The following is a 23800-nucleotide window of genomic DNA, read 5'->3' as shown; positions in this document are numbered from 1 at the left end:
AGATATGGGGGGTGGAGTGTTCAACTCATAAGCAAAAGCACCTGCGCCGAGATAGGCAGATGCTGACGCAGCTGTAATTTCATGAGAAGTTTGGACAGGGAGAGATGAACCAGATGAGGACTTTTGCTCTAAACGGGAAAGGAGAAAACCTCAGTCCCTAGAGATGAACCAGATGAGGACTTTTGCTCCAAACGGGAAAGGAGAAAACCTCAGTACCTAGAGATGCTTCCAGAGATAGTCTTAACGATGAAGATGATGAAGACCCTTTGCTCCCAGGGAAGGAGAAGGGCCTCTGTTTTTGTTTCTGAACGGCTCAACCTTAAAATTGTACCCCAAGAAACTTCAAGAGTGGACCCTCGAAAGCAGTTGCGGGAAAAGCTGCAAGTCGGGGGAAAGGACTCACACGCAGGCAGAGAGACTCCTCTTCCTAAATGGACTGAACAATATTTGGAAGTGGGCGGCTGTCTCATTGTGATAATGTTTTCATAGCATGAGCAAGAAGAGACTTCTCTTTCTAAATGGACTGAGCAAGGTTATTATGGAAGTGGTAAACAGACTGAACATCTTAAGGGTTGTTTTTTCACATTGTCAGTGGGAGAAGGGAGGAAGGTGGGGGGAGGAGGAGAGTTCTGAAGGTGGTATAATTTTTTTTTCTTCCCTCTTTTAGGTCTGTTAATAAACTTTATATTCTTTCAAGTTTGGTGCCTGCTTTGCATTTCTCCTAATTCTTATCTCACAGCAGATAAACAGTAATGAGTATTTTGGACCAAACCACTACAGACATACAAATAAGCAGGAAGAAAATCCAGTTCTCTTAGCAACCTGGTTTTGAGGAATATTCCTTACCAAGAGTAGATCTGGTTAAAAATAAAGTGAAAATGCATAGTTGCAAAGTGCATAGTATGTTAAATTGAATTCGGACACAGCACAGTGCTCCTGCTCTGCTGGAGGGTCATGCAAGTGCTTTTTCAGACTGGATCAAAAACTGTTTAGACTTCTGTTACAAATGTTTCAGAATATGGATCAACTTACTAATACATGTTGATGTTACACAGAAAATACTTTGTTCATTATAAGTTCATTTAAAAGTAAGATATGGTTGGTGAGCTGCCAGAATGAGATTGAGGAACGTGTAGGTTGCCTACTTGAAAGGAAAACAAAATCAATTCAGTCTCCAAAAAGAATTCTAGTTTCCAGATTAAAAAAAAACCAAACAGGCTTGTAATATGAGAATATTGTTGCTGATGATGCACTGGAGGGAAGGGGTGCCATCCTGGGGAACCTTGACAGGCTTGAGAAGTGGGCCAATGGAAACTTCATGGAGCTCAACAGAGAGAAGTGCAGGGTCCTGCACCTGGGTCAGGGCAATCCCAGACACACTGACAGCTTGGATGGAGAAGGGATTGAGAGCAGCCTTGGGAGAAGGACTTGGGGGTGATGGTTGTTAAAAAGCTCACCATGAGCTGTCAGTGAGGGCTCCCAGCCCAGAAAGCCAATGGAATCCTGGGCTGCATCCAAAGGAGCATGGCCAGCAGGTTGAGGGAGGGGATTCTCCCCCTCTCCTCTGCTCTTGTGAGACCCCACCTGGAGCACTGCACACAGTTCTGATGTCCCCAACATGAGAAGGACATGGAACTGCTGAAGCAGGTCCAGAGAAGGCCATGAGGTTCCTGAGGGGACTGGATCACCTCCCTTATGAAGACATGTTGAGAGAGCTGGGGCTGTTCAGCCTGGAGAAGACAAGGTTGTATGGAGACCTCATAGCACCTTCCAGTATCTCAAGGGGGCTCCAGGTAACCAGACAGGGACCCTGCATCAGGAACTGGAGTGACAGGACAAGGAGTAATTGGTACAAATTGAAAGAGGGCAAATTTAGGCTGGATATTAGGAAAAAGTCCTTTACTGTCAGGGTGGTGCGATACTGGAACAGGTTGCCCAGGGAGGTTGTAGGTTTCCCAAGCCTGCCAGTGTTCAAGAACGGGTTGGACAAGGCCTTGAGCAACCTGATCTAGTTAAAGGTGTCCCTGTCTATGGCCAGGGGTTTGGGACTAGATGATCTTTAAGGTTCCTTTCAACCCTTAACATCCAGTGATTCTGTGATTCTGTAAATGGCAGTTAAAATGGAGTGCCTTGGCTTGGCACATGGGCAGTGAGCCAGCTTAAGGTGCTCAGGAGGCTGTGGGGCCAGCTGTACACTGTCACTGCTGCAGGCGAGGGCATGGAAATGTGTGTGGGACTGTGGTAGTGCTGTCTCTGAGTGACTGAACCTGCCATCAGTCTGTATGTACCAGCATGGTAGTTGCTGCAGTACAGTCTTTCTGTGGGCTGCCTCTTGCAGTCCTAGGAAAAACAAGCCAACATATGTCTGTCAGGACTTGGTTCCCATTTCTATCTCTTTGAAATGTAAAATTAAATTCTGCTTATTTAAGTGTCATTGCTTCAGGATTCCTCCCAACTCTTATTCTCTCCTTCTCCTCTGTGCAAATATTCAGCTGGGACCAGATTGCTTTCTGGGAAGAAAAAAAAAAAAAGAAGAGTAAGGCTGAATGTTTTCAGAAAGTGGGACAGCCATAATAGACTCTTCCCTTTTGTTGTATTGTTCTACCATTCCACTTTCATTAATTTCAGTGATAATTTAAGCTTGAATAGTTGGAGCTGCTTAAAAAAATTACTCTTGGGGCTGAGAGTTTGTGTTAAAACCCTCTGGCTGCTGGCTTCGCCCACTCACTTTTGGGTCTTTGAGCCTGGATGTGGTGGTGGGTTCTGACAAGGTCTGTGTCTTCCCTCAAAATCCCAAGCAGTATTCGTGTTGCACCACATAGTGCATTGCAGTAACAGAGCTGCCTTTTGGCACAGTAGTTCCATATATAGAAGATAGATGAGAAAACTGGTTGTACTGTACTTCTGCAAGAGAGTAGTACTTGACTTTCTGCCTTGAAGTTCACTGGATCTCACTGCCTGCTGGTAGCTTGAACTTTGCAGTGGGTAACTTCAGGTCAGCATCTCTCCAGCTCTATTGGTTGTGTTATCAAAGAAGAAATCAAAAATAAGAATGGGAGAAATATTTAGTGTGTTAAAATTGAAACTTCCTTATCAGATGACAGATGGTAGTATGTCTTAAGCATTTTTTTAGTCTGTGTTCTCTTTGTTTTGGCCTCTAGTGGAGAGTACCTAATGTGAATCTGCTCCAGTTTGTTGTACATGCACGTTGACATAACTGAACTGAATTCTAGTTATATTATGGAGTAGAGACCTTTATCTGCCATATGCCATGTATTTTTTGACTAATCACCTAAGAGTCTCATAAGCTATTTAAGAGGTTGCTTAACAGGTATTTGTGATGGTAACAACCCCTACATTTTCCTGAGTATCTTTAACAATTGTCTTTGACTTCAGAGTTCTCTTAAGTTCGCTGAAGACTCCATCTCCTGTGCAGTTGAAGCTGAACATAATACCTGGCTGTGATAGTTGTGAACACAGGAGAGGCTGAAGGGCAAGAGAAAGCTCAGCTCTATGGAAAGAGCTGGGTGATTAAACATTACCTCTAATTTTGCAATTTTGACAAAGAGGGCTCTTATGCCCACTACCCTGCTCCATTCACAGTGGGGTGACTTGCAGAAATTGTAGGGAAGTGTGGGTAAAGTAAGCAACTTAAACTTGGTTTGCTGTTAATCTTTAGTTGCCCAGGAATCTTGTGGGATGAAAGATTAGATGGGAGTTTGCTGTCTTGTGAACCCTTTTTAACTTATGATGGAGTATGGCCAAATGCCTGCTTATGTCTTTCAAAATGCTTTACTGCCTTGCCTCTGTAGTAAGTGGTTATTGGAAAGAAAGTGGGGAGGGACTGGAGGATCTGTTAAGCTTAGCTCTGACCGTTTTGGAGCAACTTGCTGCAAATGATGCCTGTGGCTCTTACTTGCAGCTACTCTGTGGTATTTGTTTAATGTTGCTGCTGATGGCTGTGCCTGACTGCAGCCTTTTGGGTGGTTCTCTTGGCTGCTGAAGTTTTGAAGCTGTGCCACGCCCTCAAAATGGGTTAGGATTTGCTTTGTCTCTTTTAAAAATGTCTCTTCTAAAAGCCTGGGGCTTCAAATCTTGCTAGGGTCAAGCCTAAATTGGACTATGTAAAATGTGAAAGTGGATGAAATAAGACCTGCTGGGTTTTTGGCATTCTTAGAGAATGACTTGTTGATACACATGACCAAATAAAGTGTTTCTTTGGGAGATGTTTGAGGCTTATTTTCACAGCCTTCATTTTTTAGAAGGTGAGATGGCCAACCCCTTACTATAATGTGGGGTTTTTTTTCCTGACTCCTGAAAGACTTTTGACTTTGTCAACAGTGTGTGCCATCTTTACTTGAAAATCCATTTATGTGATCAGATTGTGGGAATAGGTCCTCATTTGCTTTAAACATTCTTTCTTTCTGTAGGTATTTGCAGTGAAAATCATTGTTATCTCATTAATACAGCTGCATATAAGATAGTAAATTAAGCAATTTGGTATAATAGAATTTAGTGTAACTACATTCACAAATATTTAACTTCTGAAGTTATTCTGGTATGAGATTTTGGATATAAGTAGAGCTGGCTCAATGCCAGTTATTTTTGTGGAAACAAGTTCTGTGGACACACATGTCAAACCATGATGGTACCACTTCAAAAAAAGGCCAGGGCTGTCTGAGTTGTAGAGCCAAGCAGGTATGAATTGCTAAAATCACAGCTGCTGTTTCAACCTCAGTTTTTTGACCCTTGCACTTGCCTGGTGTAACTGGCTGGTGTAAGAGCCCAGAGGGAAATGCAGTGTGTGCTCAAGTAATTAAAGTCTATGATATATCAATGGAAGAGGGAATTAAGCTTGCACTATCATCTGTAAATCTTGTATTTGCTAATTTAAGCACATGATTTAGCTGCATTAACTTCTCAAAAAAAGTCTCAAATCCCATACTGGACACCAAATTATCTGCCTGATGTTGGCAGCTGGCTCTGTGTCCTGAGACTGCAGGCCGTAGTGCTGCTGCCTTTTAGGTACAATTTTTGATAGCTTTGGCAACAAAGAAAGGTGATACTTCAGACTGATATACCTACTCTGACATTTGAAGTTTCCTACTCAAATAGCTTTAAAATACATATTCTTTCAAACTAACTCTTGAATGTACTTTAGAAATTCTCTATAGATTACTTTTCTGTCAAAGTGGTATTTTGAGGACAGGTCTGTACTGCCAGAACTTGTTTCCTGTTGAAATTTTACTTGTTTTACTCTGCCTCTCTAATTTATGTCATCAGCTAGTCTTTAGAAAAAAAACCCTAAATGTTGTGTTTTAAATAAAGAAAAGAATGTTCCTGTTGTCCTAAGCAGCCCCTGTTTGTATTAAAAACAGATAAATCTGTTACAAGAAACCCCAGAGTATACTTTGGATTAAACACTTAGGGATGGTAAATTTGCCTTGGAATTAAAAAGTCCTGCATGACTGGAAATTATGACTTCCTGGTGTCTGTTAGACTATCTGAGCTGCCACAGAACATACCTGGAGCTTATTCCTCCTATGAGTTTGTGGCTGTAATTTGTAATGGTCATGTTGTGAGCTCTCCAAATGTCAGCATCCTGTTTACTTGCTTTTCTGGAGACATTTTATGTCTCCAGTCTGTGCTATTGAAAGAATGTAGCCTGTGATAATTAGCAGGGATAACTCCCCAGGCTGAGCTGACATGGTGGTGTTTTGCATTTCTTGATTTATTGGATAAAGTTGTTATATACTGTAAGGAAGAAATTGCTTGTATTTGTCAGTGTTTGCTGGAGAAATTGACCTCCATTGTTACATTAAAAAAAAAGAAAAAACAGCACTGTTTCTTGAAATAAAATTGGAATATTGCTGATGTAAGCAAAAATCTAATGGTTTATTTATTAAGGTTTTTCTGAGGTAAGGATAACCTGTATTTTTAATGAATCTTCCAGCAGTATTGGTAGCAATACCTTTTGGGGCTTGGGGTGCATGGTATATTCCCTGTGTAGTTTTTGGGATGGTTTTGTCATGTTTACATTTATATTTGGTATTCTGTGGCTTGCTTCCAGATTGTATGAAATGAGAAGAAATGCCCATGACATGCGTACTGCTTATGAGGTCCCGTTCTAATGAGCAGAAGTGGTTCTGTCCTGCATAGGAATGAGCATAATTCCTGAAATGTCTGGTTTTGTTCCTTTGCCCACACCAAGTGATTTCCTCTGATCTTTATTAATTGAGTGCTTATTCTTGTTTGACATGCAAATACATTACAGGCTAAGATAGAGGTCTATATTAAGGTCAAATAAGTGCTTTGTGTATGCTGTGTCAAACTTACGAGAGAGGTTTCTTACTGGTTCTGGGAGCAAGATTACTTCTTGGGAGATAGAAGTAATGCAGTTACTTCTATTATGTCAAAGTAGTGATACTGAAAAATGCATTATTGGGAGCTCTGTCTCCATTTAAAAGGTCTTATATCAGGGTATTGAGGAATAGACTACTTGGAAGATACTTCCAGAGCTCTTTTCCCCATTTGGTCTTGGCTTTGGGCTATTACACCCCATTATAAATTATCTGAGTATCTTTGTTGTATCCTGCTATTCGAAATACACAGGAGCATACTCATAATTACTTGCTAAGTTGCAAAGTTTAATTCCCTAAATTGGTGATAAAAAGTAAGTCAAGGGTCTTGTCTCTCTTAAAAGACCAGAAGTGGTCTCCTGACATTTCACTTTCTCAGAATCTTTTGCTAATAAGTTAAGTAAATGAGTTATTATGTTTGCCCATTTTTTCAGTTGCATTCAGTGTTTCTCCTCATTGTCTGCTGCACTTTTGGTTTCCATCACTCTCCTCTTGGTCCTGACCTAAATATATGCACTTGCTCCGATGTAAAGGCATGATGATTTCTGCTCAAACTCATATGGGAACAGAGCATTAGTACTGGGAGCAGTGGAGTGCCCCCAGGTCCTGTGATCATAAACTACCACAGTAAACAAAAATTGGGTTTGTACTACTTGTACACAGTATGAAGTAATGGCACCAGTCAGTGCTTGGAGTGCTGGCCCAGAAACTGCTGTGTGTACAATGGGGAACACTAAACTGTTATCAAAGAGAGCAGTGATCAAGTCTGTGCCTCAGCATCTGCCTGCTTCTAATCTTTCCCTCTCCTTAAGCTTCTTCTTTTCTTCCTTAAACAAATAAGATCAAGCTACATTGCAATCTTCTGGAGAAAGCACTGTCTTCTGCTGGCAACCCCTGAGGTGAAGAAATGTTGCATAAATACCCTGATCACAGGGGCAAACAGGGCTTTTTTTCTTAGAGCACAATGTACCAGCATACCAGCTTGTGCTAAGTCCAGGGAAACTGGACTTAGACATACAATTGTGTGTCATCCTCAGCGGTCATGCCAGCTTGTCAAATCATGACATGTGAAGAGAGATCAGTCAGTGCCCTGTGATGTGACACTGTGACTTGTAAGATACACACCCAGCAATTTCTCTATGCTTAAGATAACAACAGTAATGGCAGAGGGTGTGGTGTTGGGTGTACACCACTGGGTTGCAATACTCTGCACATATTTGTGTGGTTTGAACTTTGAGGATTCAGCCCCTTCTCTTAGGATCTTTCAAATGGGGCCTATACCATGAGCTGGTTAAAGGAATGGGTCAAATTCAGTACCTTAACAACCAGTCAGCATGGGTGTATCATGCTCTTGATCACTGCCCACTAACAGTGAGGGTGTCAGAATTGTGGCTGGTGCAAGCTCAGGAAAGCCCTGCATTAGCTGTGGAGCGGTCCCTGTGTTAGAAGCACTCTGGTGATTTGAGTTTACCTAGTTTGAGGTTTCTGCAGTGAAACCTAAATTTAGCACAAACTCACATTAACTAATTTTAACACTGCTGCTGCAAGAGGTGCTGTCTCAAGTTACTGGCACTGGTGAGGATAGCCAAGGCTTGCCTCGATGCTCTAAAATAGCAATGGACTTCAGGTCTGTTTTTTTTCTCCCTGGTTGTGTTAACATTACAACACTACAGGCATGTGTTTTGTGATACCTCCCCTTTGTAGCTGCTATTGCCAGGTATCCCCCACTGTGGTTAAATGTGGCCTGACACAATGAGCTGAGCCAAGTCTGCAGAGCTGTTAATACCTGGCATTTTTCTGCCTTGCTGCCAAATTTGCAGTAGGCTCTGGCTGCATTGCAGTGACAGCAGAACAGTGAGCATGCCCTGGTCACTGTGCAGCATCCATGGGTACTGCTGTGTGGCCATGGTAGGGCTGAGGGGCAGGACACCACTCTGATGGCAGCACAACTGGGAGATCTGTATGGGGGAGTGGGATGAGATGGCTCCTAAATGCAGTAACAATCATTGTAACCTGTACTGGTGTAGCTATAGATCTTTCAGTCTATTAAGCATGTGGAAACGTGGTATAGGCAATCCCCTATGTCTGGAACTACATCACTGGATGGGATGGAGGGAGTCTGGGCAAGGGAATGGTTTTGAAACTCTCTTAACAATGCTGCGAACTGGCAGCAGTCATTCAATTCCATAACAGTATCCGAAGCTTCATTTTAACTGCAGGGAATTGTTCCTTCAGGAATATAAGCCAGCTGCTGTTTCCAAACTGTTACTGTTTTTCCTACAGAAGTTGAAAAAAATGATGAAAGCGTTAATGCAAATGAAAAGAAATAATTTGAATTGTGCATAGTCTGTGTGATGTAGCTACAGCATGAGTTGTCTTGGAGAAGATGAGAAAATGCTATGCAGTTTGAGCTTCTGTACTTTACCTGATATAAATGAAAAATATTTTGATATATAATGTGATGCAGTAATCCTATACAGTCTTGAATGCAAATGTGTGAACATCTTTTTCAATAACGAGGCTTTGAAGCTAACCATTACAGTTTGGATTTTTATTCAAGTTAAGCCATGAATTGTGCTTGGGGTTGATGCATCTTTGCCACTTTAAAATTTAAAAGAAAGGATGCCGCTTATTTATTTTGGGCTGTGATAATTATCTTCTATGAATATCATGAATATCTTGAATATCATCTTGAATATCATCTTGTATGTTTTTGAAATGTAAAGTAAATATGTTAGACTTAGGAAAACAAAGGCTGTAAGAAAGTATAATTATGGGACAGTTGGAAGTTGTCATGGTTTAGTCCCAGCCAGCTACCAAGTACCATGCAGCTACTTGCTCACTCCCTCACCAGCAAAAATGAACATTTAAAATTATAATCTCTCCAACCCTCCCTAATTTATTTCAGGTTTATGACTCCGACTGTTGCGACAGCATTCTTCTGGAACTGCGTGAATATCTGCCAAAATACTTCGGTGTCTGGTCACCACCTACTGCACCAAATGGTACTGTTCTAATTTTATCTCATAATCCAAACTTCCTGGAAGAATTTTCTGGATTTTTGGCAGTTGTGAGCTCTGTAGGGGTTTTTTGGACTTGTTTTGGAACCCACTGATGTTCTGTCTAACAACTGGTTCCAGTTTGCAGTCCTGTGGCTGGATTAGGTCTTTGGAGCCTTCCTCCCAGGAGAGATGGGGTGCGGCTGTTTGTACAGTTTCCTGAGTAGCTGGGCCTGATGCATGTTGCCCCAGAGCTGCTGCTCTGGGTGGGGTCGTGGTGGAGGAGTGGGCTGGTTGCATGGTTATGTCCAGTCAGGCCATCAAAGGAAGAAGCACCTTGTGGGTGTGGAAGAAAAGTACAATGGATAGTCGGGGGCTAAGGAGAAGCATTCAAACTGGAATGTGCTGCTGTATCTCCAGAAGTTGGATCCCATCACTGTGCCTTACCACACAAAGCACTTATTTCAGCAGGTGCCATTGTGGGGAGCTCCGCTTGTCATCCTCTGTTACTAGTTTGAATGAAACAAACCAATATAATGTAATAATAATGTAATGGTTGTATAACACTAGGAGTCAGGAAGAAAATGGTGTTTTGGTGGAACAATTGGAAGATTGTCTCCTCAAGAGAAAATAGTTATTGTTGTATTGAAAACAGAAACTAGATTTTCTTCCGGGCACTCCTCTAATTTACACTGGGGAAAAGGAGCTTCTGGAACACATAGAAACAAAGGGATGCCATGGAGTCTATTTAAATACATGGACACCAAAGCTAGACCCCATGCTCCTTTAAAGTAACTCGGACTTCTTTTGCTATGCTGTCACTTGATAGAGTTGTTTTCCAAAGAGGTAGTAAGACATTATCCAAAGACATGGTGTAATATCTACAGGAAAAGATGGAAGATTGTGGTAGTACCAGCAGTTTCTTAGCTCAAATTTACCTTCATGCTTTCCTGTTTGGCACTAACTCAATAGGTCTATAAGAGCTATCTTTTTCCTTCCCTCAGAATTTAATGTGTCATGGAGTTCACTTCATATTCCCTCTCAATTGCAAATATTTTTTTTTCAATTTGCAGTATGATCTTAAGATGTGAAAATACGTGGTCTAACCAAGAGACAGTAATTCAACACATTGCTCATTTGCTTTGGGAATTCAAAAGCACCATGCACCATGGGGCTGGATTTTGGAAGGTCTCCACCAGTCATTCAGACACAGGCAGTAGGAATAAGTGTTTAAAGGAGGAGAAACTTTTGATTTTGTTTGTTTTGCTTCTTGGAAAGGCTGTGCACTATCATGAGTCCTCTTCATAGAAAGTTGTGGCAGCAGTTCAACCATAACACTGCACTGCCTACTTTATTATCTATAGTATTAATGAGCTTTCTGTAGTCTTGATAGAAATCAAAGTCGCTGGAGATGATGGAGCTTAGTCAAGTATGTTGTTCTTAAATGTAGATTGAATATATACGTAGGTTTGCTACAGTCTTGACATTGGAAGCCTGACCTTTCCCTTGGCAATCACTGCTCTTCAGGCTCTGGGATCACAGCTCTGTACAACCTCTGAGTAGTGAACCCAGTAATTTCCTATTGTTACTAAATTGGTCATAGGTGACTTCTAAAAAACCAAAACTTAGACTACTCTCAACTTGATTTGTGACCGTCTCTGAGTTTCCATGTGACAGGTAAGCTGGAACTGCAGTTGGTAAGATGAAGAACATAATTTATTTCCTTAGAGAAACATTTAGGGAGAAGCATCAGCATTCTGTACTGAAAAAGTAGGTAAGTGGATGAAATTGCTAGGTAAAAAGGGTGAAATGTATGAAGTGTAAATGAGAAGTAGGAAATGTGACAGAAAAGTTAAGATTCCCAGTAACACCTGTTCTGCTGAAATCACATACCCAGTACTACTGCAAAGGAAATGGAGGCAGAGGTAGGTGAGATGCTGTCTTTCTAAGCTCATCTAAAATGGGTTGGATTTGAACTTTAGCTTCACTGGTATTGTGGGCATTTGGAGTTTATTCACAAAGAAGTGGAAAAGTTGTTGTAAAGATGTAGGTAGGAGCCATCTGCTGCTAAGTTTTCTGAGTTTGGCTGCCTAGTTGTTGCCTGTGCTTTTTTTTTTTTTTTTTTTTTTTTTTTAGTAACTTCACTGCTGCTCATTTCATACTGTTGCCTAACCTGAGAACAGGATAGATACATATAACCCAGCTTCAAACCTTTCTTTTCTTCCTTTGTTGCTGCGGGCAATTGAGGCTCTTCCAAGCTTATTCCTGTATTTTGAAAGATGTCTCTCCCAAGTTATGAAGAGGAATCAGATGCCTCGAGTGATTTTGTCTTTTTCTGTCTCCAGTGAGGACTGAATGCACTGGCATGTCTGTGCTGAAGTCTGCAGTGGTTTGTGCCATGGATACTTGCTGAATTTTCGTGGTCTTTTGTTTTGTCTCCGTTGGGACTGTGAAAAATACATAAATAGTATGTCAGGCCACACCTTCCTGACCCTGGTAAATAGAAAAGGGCAGGGCAAGTCTCTGATGAATGATTTATTTAAATCCTTGAGGTGTATGGTCAAGACTATCTAGCAAAGCAAGTTTTAATATATAAATTGTTATGAATTCCTCTCTCTGTGGGGGTTTTTAATTTAATCTAGTTTTAGATGGCAAATACATCATTCCCTGAAGCACACTTGGTTAGCAGGGCACCACGTAATAATTTAGAAAGTCTCAATTGCTTGAAAAATCTTCAGGTTTTTATTTAACCAAGCAAGAAGAAGGGAGGAGAGTGCCCTAGTTACCTGGGCTGAGGTGCAGACTCGCTGATGCCCTTGAGAAGGACACTTCTGATCAGAGCTTCAGAAACTTGCAGTAACTGACTTGAAAATGGAGAGTAGTTGATACCTATCTGAGGCTTAACTTCGCCTTAGTCTCGGTGCTTGGAGATATCATAGGGGTAGCTGCTGGAAGTGAAAGTTATGTATGTACCAATATTATGGGTTTGGGACATGTTTCATTAGACTATTGAATACAGTGCAAATAAGCACCAAACAGTGCCAGGAAAAATGGAGTGTAAACAATTGATCCATTTGTTTGAAGCAATAATGAGAAAAAGTAACTTGGTGTGGTGCTTTATCTGGGTGGCATTGCTCTGCCAACAAGGCCAGACAGCTTTTTAAGAGCAGAGAGGTGCATCGAACAGATATAACAGTCCTGATTCTGAGCAAGCTACCTAAAAAGAAAGATTTAATTCCAAAAAGTGTGAGAGAGATGAGAAGTTTCCTGATAATTTACAGGCTTTGCCAAATAATTAGTATTTCCTAGGGTTGGTGTTATCTACAAAGGTAATTTAATGCTTACTTTTTAAAAAATAGTTACTGTTACATTTTTAGGAGGTCAGTAAGATAGTCTAGTTTAAGAAATATGAAAAGGATGGGGAGTGAAAAGAAGTGACAGATATTTAGGACTTTTAAATACTTGGGAGGTGCTGAATGTTGGTGCTATGGTTAAAAAGCGGGAACTAGACTGGTGCAGTAGAGGACAGCAGATACCCATGGGTGCCTGTGGAAATGGATGTTTTATAATACTTTCTATATGGTTTTGTTTTAGTGTTGATGAAAACATTGCATCTAAACTATTTGTATAATTTTGTATTTCTAACAGTTTGATTCTGGAGTGCTCGTAACATGCTCCCCAAAGCATTTTGGAGTTGGTGGTGAAGGACTGCAGCCCTTTTCTGAGATTTTTGTATTTTCTGTTGTTCCTCACCTCCCATGTAAACCCGTGGCTCTTTGCTTTTGACAGCTATGTACTGAAAACCTTGAACTTTATTTAGTTATTTTCTGCATTGTTTTAGAGTGATGACACAAATCTGTTGATTGCAGTGATTTCTGTAATATGCAAAAAGAGTCAGAAGGATGACACTTAGATTTTTACAATTTTTGTTTTAATAAGAGATAGCTAACAGAATTTATGGACTCCTCAGGTGTTGGTAGTGGTTTTCCAAAGTCCTGCAGAAGCTGTGCTAACATCTGACTGAATGAGACCTCTGTATCACACCTTTGAACAGTAAAAACAGCGCCTGCAGTTCAGGTGATACAGAATACACTGATTGGTAAGGGAGAGTATTTGTCCTGCTTCTCCTTTGGGGATATTCAGTGAGCAAATATCTAGTATATTTGCTGCCTAGGGCTTCTCAAAATTAACTACGAATTATTTCAGCTTGGATGTATTCCTGCAGTTGTAGTGAATGGGTGAGCTAGCCTGCAACAAAATTCTTTTTGCTGTAGCTAGATTGATCCTGTAGCCCAAAGGACATTGAAAGCTGATTGAGTTAGTAGAATGGTCGTTTTGTTTTTTTTTTTAATTAGTGTATTGGTTTGACATGGTTTCCTGAAAATGACTACATTAACAAGATGACTAGTTCCATTCCTACAGAAAGCAGGCATCTAAGGATTAAATCAAACCTGTTTAAATTGATATATACATACTTTGTGAGAAATTAGGACATTTGATCATGATGGTGTAAAAACTGAGGCTCTCAGTACGACTTAAAATAGTAAAACTCCCTTTTATTTCTTTTCCTTAAGAAAGCGTTTCTGCTTATTTAGTATAAATGAAATGTTGCTTGTTCACTTTATCTTGACTTGGACTGGCTGTCTGTACAGCTTTCAAACAAGGCACTTGTGCCTCTTTTTAAACTTGAACTAATTTTGCATTCTCTCACAATCCCATTTGAGATTACAGTGCAGGAATGGGGTATAATACAACGTTCTTTTGTATTCGGACTGCATTAAAGTCAAAGAAATACATTTATGGAATAGGCTGTACTGGAAAGAAAACCAGACTTGAATTTGTGCGTGGTGACAGGTGGATTTGCAAAGCACATGTGAAGAATGAGACCAGTGTTGAGGCTGTGTGTTGTCTTGGTTATGCTGTGTCCTGGCAAGGGCTGGAGGTGAGTGCAGATGTCTCCCAAGCAGAGTTGTCTGAGAGCCGGGCGGGTACTGAAGTTCATTTCCTTGTTGTGTTCTGATAGTCAGTGTGGGGCTCATGCTGATAATGATCATGCTGCCCTGGAGAAAAGCATAAACTATTTTCATCAGGTTTTAGATACTCCTTTAAATCTTCAGGCACTCCAAGTACTTTTGGGGTTTCTTGGTCCAGCCACTCTCCCAAAGGGACTGTTGGAAATGGATGAAATGCATCCTAGGATTTGAAGAACATTTTCTCCAAAGGGGTGCCATGAGAAACAAGTGCAGATTGGAGTGGGACAAAAAGAAGCAAAATGAGCTGCACTTCAGCCCCTGAAGGCTAGGACTGAAATGTTCACTTCATTTTTAAAATGACACAAGAGACCATCTGAGTTGCAAAACCAGCCACACAGACCATCTGAAATGCAAAACCTGCATTTGTATGTGCTCAGTAATGCTGTTAGTGATATGTTAATGACTTAAAAGCTACTCATAGATTTCATCTGGGCAATAATTTGAATTTGAATGCTAGGTTAACACATGTTAATTGTATACAATTTTCTAAACAAGAAAGCATTTAGATTTTCATAGCAATAGAATTTTTGGGTGTCAGTGACCATGATTTAGTCTGCATTCAGGGACAAATTTGACTCTTAAAGAATTCATGTGATGTTAAGCCTTGGACTATTCACATTCTTCCACAGATGCTCAGCAGAAGCTATGTAATTATTTTGCTTTGAGCCACTGTTAACAAAAGTTTTTGTTTTTTGACAGATACATATCTAAAACTGGAAGATGTGACCCGTAAGTTTAATAAGCCCTGCATAATGGATGTAAAAATAGGTCAGAAAAGTTATGATCCGTATGCTTCAGCGGAGAAGATACAGCAGCAGGTCAGCAAGTACCCACTGATGGAAGAGATAGGCTTTTTGGTTCTTGGAATGAGGGTAAGAACTTGTTTTGTCTTCGCTTTCAGTTTATGCTCAGGCCTCTTGTCCCACACCAGGCAACTGGTTTTCCTAGCAAACAACAATCCTCTTGAGTTTTACATAAATACAGTGTTACCTGAATGTCTCGATAGTGCTGGTATCAGCTGTCTTGTGAAATCTGTTCCAAAACACTGCTCTGGTTCACAACAAATGTTTAACTTGGCTGTGTCCCTTAGGGCAAGCTATTTGCAACCTGGGCACTGTATATGTATACAAGAGAGGGGCTGGGTATTTAAAATGGAATATAGTTGCAATTAATTCTTCACCACCACAACAGTTATTTAAAATTATTAAGAGGATTTTTGTATGGTTTTTTTTTTCCTTCAGGCTTATATCAGAGATTTACATACTGAACCACTCTTTCTAATAACTTAGTAATGAGGTATATCCTCCACATTTTTCACCTTGATACTCTATTTTTAAATAAAAATATATTTTACATAATTTTTCTATTTAGGGAAGAGTAAGTAAGCTCTCAGAGGTGATGCATATGGGGGTGAACAGCTGCTTATGTTATGCATTTTAAAAAAGCTTTCCATCAGAAGGAAACTTCTTTTGATGCTTACATGCTCAAGGAACAGCTGTCAGGGGAAGGTTAGTTGGGCATGGATGGGGCACTGCAGATGTCCTTATTAACTCTTCTTATTCTTAGAAATGCTAAGAGTCAATATGTGTGTGTGGGCTACTTTAAAACTTCAGTGTACAGAACATTTGTGGCTCAGTAAGAGAAATGTGTTGATGTCACTGAGTTTCTGATACAATTCAAAAGTACTTTTTTCTGCAATGATAGGTACAGGAATAGTTTTCTTTTTGATGTGAGATTTTTGTTTTTCTTCTCACACACAAAGCCAGGGCTCCTCAAGCTCTGTATCAACATGCATAAATGGCTAGACACTTTGATAAGCTTCCCCTTTGCTGTTCAATAGCAACAGCAGCCAGATTGCACCATTGTTCGAGAGAATTCTAATATCTCTGTAATGTTTTGTGCAGAACTGCCCAGGCTCCCAGCCCTTAACTCTGCCTTGAGATAAGCTGCTATATAAATTATAGTGGTCATGAGTAGTAATTACGCAAGTCTATGAGCAAGAATGTGGGAGTTAAGTCAAAAAACCAGCCAGTTTGGGTGGAAAAGGAAGGTTAGAGATTATAGCTTTGGATTTGGTTGATGTCATTACGTAACTCTTCTTACCTTGTTTGTAAAACAATGTACTTCACGTCCTTTGTTTCATGACAATGCAAAAGGAATGATTGATTGTTTCCGTGGTATGTTTGTGACTATTGTTTCTAACACTGTCACTTATTTGTGTCTTTGTCCTGTTGCAGAATTTTTTTTAATCCCGTAATTCAGACTGGATGTATAATGATGATTATCCCAAGTAGTGCAGTTCTCCATCCAGTGTTTAACTAGATGAGGTTTGGGTTTTTGCCTTTGGCACCCAATTGCATGTTGGAAGTTGATTTCTGAAGAGAATTGAAAAGGTTCCTCCTGCCCTCACACAGCACTTTGCAAAATCTGAATTCACAAGCCATGTTCTTTGCCTCATGATAATGGTGTGTTCTTGGCTTGTCTGCTCGCTTTATTTTTCCAACATTCGGGCCATACTATAAAACAATGCTACATGGATATGTACTGCCCAGAACCGCTCATGTGCTGGATGATGGTTGTTCCTGTTTGCTGGACAAAACATGATGTAACGAGAAAGTACAGGGGTTTGGTTTTAATCTCTCCATTCAGTGTTATTTTTACCAGGGAGGTGGGCTTGTGTGGTAAATTTTTACAAGAGCAAGAAGGAAAGGGTCGGGAAAAACAGAGAATGTAGCTATGCTTCTTTTAAAGTACCTGTTGTATAAGTTGTCATGAAGGGATACAAGCAAAAAAGTGTTGCAAGTAAGGGTTTTGCCCCAAAATCTATTTACTGTCTATTATTTTTAGTGTATTTTTACCCAAAGGGCTATTGAAACAGCTTTTTCTTATGTGTTGGTAAACCAGCAGTCATCTGTTCATATATAAAATATGTATGGTGTGTCCTTAAAAATAGGAGTCTCCTGTCTGGCCCAGCATAAATTTATGTACACAATTCTGGCATTTGACCTGTATTTAGCTTAACAAACTGAATAGACAGAATAAATGTATAGAAATACATTTGGAAAACACAATTATTTTAATAACATTGTTTAAAACCACAATTCTGTATTTAGTGGAGAAGTTCCTTTATTTAACAGATGCCCCTGGATCCCTGGAATTGTCCAAGGCCAGGTTGGATGGGACCTGGATCAACCTAGTGTATTGAAATATGTCCCTGCCAATGGCAGGGGATTGGAACTGGGATGTCTTTAAGGTCCCTTTGAACCCAGACCATTCTGGGGTTCCATCAGGCTGGACATGGTTTATTATGAAAGTAGTTAGAGTTTATGTAGAAGTTGGAAGTCTCAGGTACTGTTGCAATAGCAAAAATACAAATTGTTATATGGTTTCAGTAGTACACATACAAGCAGATAAGAAATCTCTTCGCAGCACAGGAAATGTTAAACACAGATCATTCTGCATACTGTTGAGTACAAGCAGAATGTGTGGGCTGTGCTCTCATTTCAGATTCACAGTCCTTTTGGAATCCACAGTTCCCAGATTCTGCAGGTTTTCTTTTTTTTTTCCAGGACATCAATTGCAATCTCACTTATTCCAAAATACTGCTTAAATGCTATTTTAAAGCACAAACTGGTGATTATGTAATTTTACCAGAATAATCCATCATTGACTTGTATTGTCTGTGCCTGTGAACATGCAGGCAGTAATGTATAATAATCAAACCTGCTTTTACAAGTGAATTTTCAAATCTACAGCACATGGTTCTGCAGGATATTTTCAAATTGACTGTAGCTGACTATTTTATGAGGTTTTTATGAACTCTTTCTAGTATTGTGGTAATTTTCACAAGATCTGATCTGCTAATAACAAGATTTTGGAAGGAAGTCATAGAAGTATTAAATCCTGCATCTAGTGTTCAGATTCTTCTACAGTAAAGAATTACCAGAACTGGGGTTTTTACATTTATAAGTCTAATTCAAGCTTTGCTGTTTAAGAAAACAGGAAAACAAAACCTAAAAGAAAACAAAAAAATCCATGAAACTATAAGTGAATAAATAAATAAAACCCAAACCCAAAGGAACCAACTGAAAACCCTGGAAAAAAAAAAAAAATCTTCCAAGCTGGAGCAGGTGGTTTTTTATTACATAAAAAAAATTTATTCTAATGAGATGCTTCATGGAAGTTCTGCGAGTCCAAAAACTGAATATTGACTGTCAGAGCATTTGGGGGTGCACTTAGTCATATGAAGCACTCAGTCAAAGTAGTCCAGAGGAACAAAGAAGCAAAATGGGCAGAGTAATATCTAAGTATAGTCTTGGAAATGAGGTAGCAGGGATGCATCCTTCCTGTGCTGAATTTTCAAGGCAGCAGCAAGCAGGGATGTGTGTATTTTCACCACCTGTGGTCTAGCAACAATAAAATAAAAAAAAAGTTAAAAATAAAAAATAAAATTAAAAAAAGTTAGAAAAAAAAGGTAAAAATTAAGGAATTAGATGTTTAGATAAATTGAGTTGGATAACTGGGCATGCTCTTGGCAGCAGTGGTAATATGAGAGCATTACTATAAACCAGAGATATCAAATAAGAGAATGCTTTTTAACAAAAATTCTCTCTTTGTTATTTTTTTCTTCAAATCCTTGCTTTATATCCTTTTTGAAAAAGAAAAAATAAGGCTTGTTGAATCTCTAAGTCTTGTACTGTGTCAGGATGCAGGGCCTCCAGAGAAACCTGAGTTACTTGGGCATGAAGGAAACATGTATTTATATTGGGACCGTCGTGGGGTACAGGCAGAAGGTGCCCAGGCATGGGTGGGGGTCTTGGCCTGGCACCATGAGGGTCCTTGCAGAGCTGGGGAATGGATGCTGGTGTTGGATGTGCCCAGGTAAGTTGGGGTGCCACCTGCTTACCCTGCTTTCAGCTTGGCTCCAGCTTCGGTAGCAGCTGGATACTGACCTTCAGATTCTGTCAGGAGTGCAGAGGTACCTTGTTGTAAACAGAAACTTCTGTGTAATGTCTAAACACTCGCTCAACCCTACCTGTATGCAACTGGTAGGCGTATTTATGGAAAAAATGTGACAGGTGGGAAGCTCAGCCCTTGGCCCTATGAAGTCTGGATGCTTCAGCATCAGAGCATATATCTCTAATCTCCATGTCCTTGCTGGCAGGTCCCAAACTGCCCTTGCATGGGGCATGCAAGGGAGCAGGGATGGGCACTGGGAGCTGTGCAGGAAGCTGCTTCCCAGGCACCATGGGAATGTCAGTGCCACACAGGTCTGTACTGTGCATGTTGCGGAGTTGATCCTTGCTCTCCAGGTGCTTTGTAGTGTTCTACAGGCCTGCTCAAAATAGGTTGGGGTTGTTTTTCCCTGTTTCAGTGATGTGGATTAGTAGATATTTTTTGCAGATGTGAAAGAGCTCTACAAGTTACTGAATAGGGTTTTTTATTTGTGCCAGCAGTATCACCCCCAAATAGTTCTTAACATGTATTTAAATTGTACTTTCTGGAAGTCAGGGAGTTGCCACAATAAGTATTTGAACAATGTGTACATTTTTCTGCCTAACCATGGATGTTGGTACTGAATTACCATAATTAACATTACGTAACATTTGATACCTGATTGCTTCAGTTTAATGTCCTAAAGCTGAAGATACAAGGTTTCCAAACCATGTATCTCTGCTGTGACCTTACAAGGGTTGTGCTTTTTTAAAGACTATGCTGGACCAACTTCTTACTTTAACTCAATGTTCTCTCAGTCCAGGAACATCAGATGAGGGAACTGTAACTGAAAAAAGGGTACAATAAAGAAGGAACTGTAATTGAAAAAATGTACAAAAAGCTGTTTTGGTATGCAAACAGCAATGAGTGAACACCTCACAGGGAGACAAAAGCCAAGTGCAAGTTTAGAACATCCAAAGATAATTTCCCTCAACAGTTAATGGTCTGGATTTTTTTTATATGCTGTCCATAGAGTGTCACTACTACTGCTAATAGTAAACTGCACCGGTTAGCTTGCTGGATTCCAGGGCCATTTGTGCAAGAAGCTGATTGAGTGGGAGCTGCTTGTAGGCACAAGGAGAAGCTTTTGCATTGTCAGCCAGAACAGCTCTGATCTTGTGTAGTAAGAATATATAAAAATTACTGATGAAGCAGGAGGTTTCTTGAATGCAGTGTTTTGCAGCTCATAGAAAGAGTTTTCTTTATCTTGCACTCTGCAGGAAACCTTCCAGTGGATACAGAGCAAACACATAACGAACTGTGACAGGTGGATAAGAAATGAGATTTTTCTGTTTAATAATCTATTAGCTGCTGTTAAGGTTACAGATCGGACTTGGCTTGTCATTGTTCTGACAGAAATGGACTAGTACAGACAGCTGCAGCAACAGGGATACAGAAAAAGCTTGGTCCAAAGGCAAAATGTCATTTTGGGAAGGGTTAATAGCAGATTATTGGTAGTGACCATGTGAACAAAAGCATGGTGGAGCAAGAGGTCTGTCAAATAGGAAGTTGGTTTTAGCCTCCTGCTCCTCCAGCACAGCCACCTGTGTTTGGGTGGGTGAGGGTGGAGAGATTGTTTCCATTTGAGCTTGGCTTTCAGAATGGGGTGTACTGTATCTATATTTGAGTGAGGTTTTCCAGGAATGTTCAACTAGTCTCTTCTGCAGTTGCTTAGAGTCTCGAGGTAGTGGGAAGAGATGGCTTTTGTGATTACCCAGATCTGTTGTCCTTTAATGCCACTGGCTGGAGCCAAGCCTCTTGGTGACCAACAGCATTCTGAGTGCACAAGGCAGTTAAACACATACATTACACTCATGCTGTGGATCTGAGACTTGGTGCTTTGTCACTGACTGTTTTGTACAGTTAAAAGTGTGCTGTTAATGCAGCATGCACATCTGCCTCGGTGTTTGTAAGCTATCATTTGGGGAATGGTTTTGTTCAAATTATGAGAAGAGGTGAGGTGGGTGGCTTCATGGGAAACCCAGTTCAGAAGCACAGGGCTGAATGTGCTGCTCCAGCATTTTTTTGGAAAACAAAATGAGCTTGCAGATCTTAATCAGCATGTTTGAGCTAGTGCCCATGTCACAAAGCCTGTAGCTCCTGTGGGAAGAGATAAGGTTCTGGTAAACAAGATGATTCGGTCAGGAACTGCTGCAGTGCTGATGTCTGCAGAAAGCTGCCCCTGGGCCAACTACATGAGAACGATTAATATCATTAAAATGAAGGCACAGCTAGTGAAAACTTAGATGCAGTCATCAGACTCTTGATTCTCTTTCTAAGTATTATTCTTCATTTAACTGCCTTTGACTTGTAACTCTTTAAAAAGTTTTGAAACTTCTGGTATGTTTTTGAAGGTTACTTTGGTACCTGAAGTGTTTACGTAAGTAATCTTTGGGTTTCTGTGTTGTATGCTGTACTTCTTTCATGTGCTTTGGAAAAAAAATTGGCAAAAATTAAGTGGAGAAAAATTATTGTTCTTGTGAAACCAAAATCACAGTTGTCAGATGCAGTTTTAGAATAATTAATCTCTCCTGTGGCCTTCTGCATTTCACAGACATGGAGGCCTCAGTTTCTTCAAGTATCGTAACAGTGTGAAGTATCTCTGCTACTGAGTGAGTTTAAACATTTAGACTTACAGCTTTTTTTTTTTTTTTTAGAGTAATGAGAACCGTTTACTGCCCCTTCTGTTATGGTTGGTGACTTAAAATCAATTTCTACACACTATGATTTAAGTTCCTTGAGGACTGAATTTAATATCTTTTTGTCAAAATAAAAGCTATTTGAGACTGTCCTTCCCATCTGCTTTGCAGACAGGAGGTGGGGAATCTGTGTAATCATACTGGATTTATTGTGGTCTGGATGGGGGAGAGACATTTCAGGGTGATGGGCTGTAATGAAAACAGGGAATTCTATTTTCTTTATTTTTTGCTCCTGTACCATTCCTTTTTATGTGCTGCTGTTTCACTGTCGTGGCCTTTATTTGTTGGCTTCAGCAAGAATAAGGCCCCAGAGAGGGATGAGGAGCACCCACCTCAGCAGTACACCCTGACTCTCAATGGGATCCTCTCTCTTTACAGCGGTGAAGGGAGGGCAGGGCTGTGGCTGGGGTGGGTGCCACAGGCATGGGTGGTCTGAACAAGTGCCAAGCACCAAGTTCCTGCCAGAGACAACCGCCTGCTTGGTAACACCATTATTTCTGCAAATAAAAATTGTCTACAGTCTCATAAACAAATTATACTTGGGCCTTGCTGCCTCACACATTTCTGCTGTGGAAATAATTTTAGTGTGAGAGAAAATATGTCTGTATGTAAAGCAGTTTTGAATTAAGTTCTTAAGCTTGTTCAAGTCCTGATATGGACAAAACTGTACCCATGTGAGTTGCCTCCCTTTCAGATGAGAGCTGATGCACTACTCTTGATGCTGGAACCAGCTTTTGCTTGCCTGCTGCCATTTATTTAGTGCAGCCTCATTTGTGCTGACAGTTGCAGATGGGTCTTACGGAGCTGGGCTCTTGGTGGTCACATACAATAATTCTTACTGTTTTGCCCTTCCACTAAATAGTTTTATAGTTTTAAGAACTCAAAATAATTGCATTGAAATTTTTGTTTTGTTGTCTTACTGATTTAACATCTGCAGTAACACAGGTAGGAGTGTGATAGTTTCAGGTCTCAGCTGTGGTTTGCAAGGCCATATAGAAGAGTTCCCTGTAATGGGTACATTGCTTTTTGCCACCACCAGGATGTCTTTAGCACAGGAAAGCTGTAGCTTGGAGCTCAAGGGCTGAAGGGAGAGTTTTGGAGAGCACTACAGCAGTGCTGGGCACTGCAAGAAACTTGAAAACTGCGAGGGCTAAATGGTACCCAGGGTTTTGTGGCCTGTCTGTGAGGTGTCTCTTGCTCTGCAGAAATACTGGTTCAAAATACGAAGGGAGCCCCCTCCTTGCCTCTTTCAGGTGTACCACGTGTCTTCGGACAGCTACGAGACGCAAAACCAGCACTACGGAAGGAGCTTGACCAAGGAAACAGTAAAGGACGGTAAGGAAATTGGTGTGTCAGAACTTGGTGCTCTTGGATTTTTTCATTTAAATACTTATTTATAGAACTGTATAGAAAAAGTAGTCTGGGTGTTCCCATTTTAAAAGTCCTTTTTTGTCCTCACTGTCAGATGGGTCTTTGGCTGTTCCCTGTAGTATTTGAGCTATCTGTCAATCTGAAATTAAATGTGCAGTTGGCTGTAACAGCAGTGCAGACTATAGGAATGTCCTCCTCATGTCTCTTTTACTACTAATAAGGGGGAGAGAATTCTAGAATTCAACTTCTTTGCAGATTTGAAACTATAATGAAATAGAAATCTTTTAAAAGTATTACACATTTTTATTATAAATACATTTTTTTTGTCTCTAGTTGTCTTCTGT

General features: G+C 40.4%; 1 protein-coding gene across 1 annotated transcript in view; it reads left to right on the top strand.

The window, feature by feature from the left end:
* The window catches only part of IPMK (inositol polyphosphate multikinase), a 42755-nt gene that overhangs the window by 12752 nt on the left and 6203 nt on the right, over positions 1 to 23800 (top strand). Inside the window, exons 3-5 of the mRNA XM_082286553.1 lie at positions 9268 to 9364; positions 15091 to 15263; positions 23339 to 23420. Coding sequence (XP_082142679.1) covers positions 9268 to 9364; positions 15091 to 15263; positions 23339 to 23420 — 352 coding nt within the window. The remainder of the gene's footprint in view (positions 1 to 9267; positions 9365 to 15090; positions 15264 to 23338; positions 23421 to 23800) is intronic.

This window comes from Coloeus monedula (genome assembly GCF_965178545.1).
Source record: "Coloeus monedula genome assembly, chromosome: 8".
NCBI classification, from domain to species: domain Eukaryota; kingdom Metazoa; phylum Chordata; class Aves; order Passeriformes; family Corvidae; genus Coloeus; species Coloeus monedula.
The sequence above is the reverse complement of the archived record's forward strand: the minus strand, read 5'-3'. Positions and strand labels throughout refer to the sequence as shown.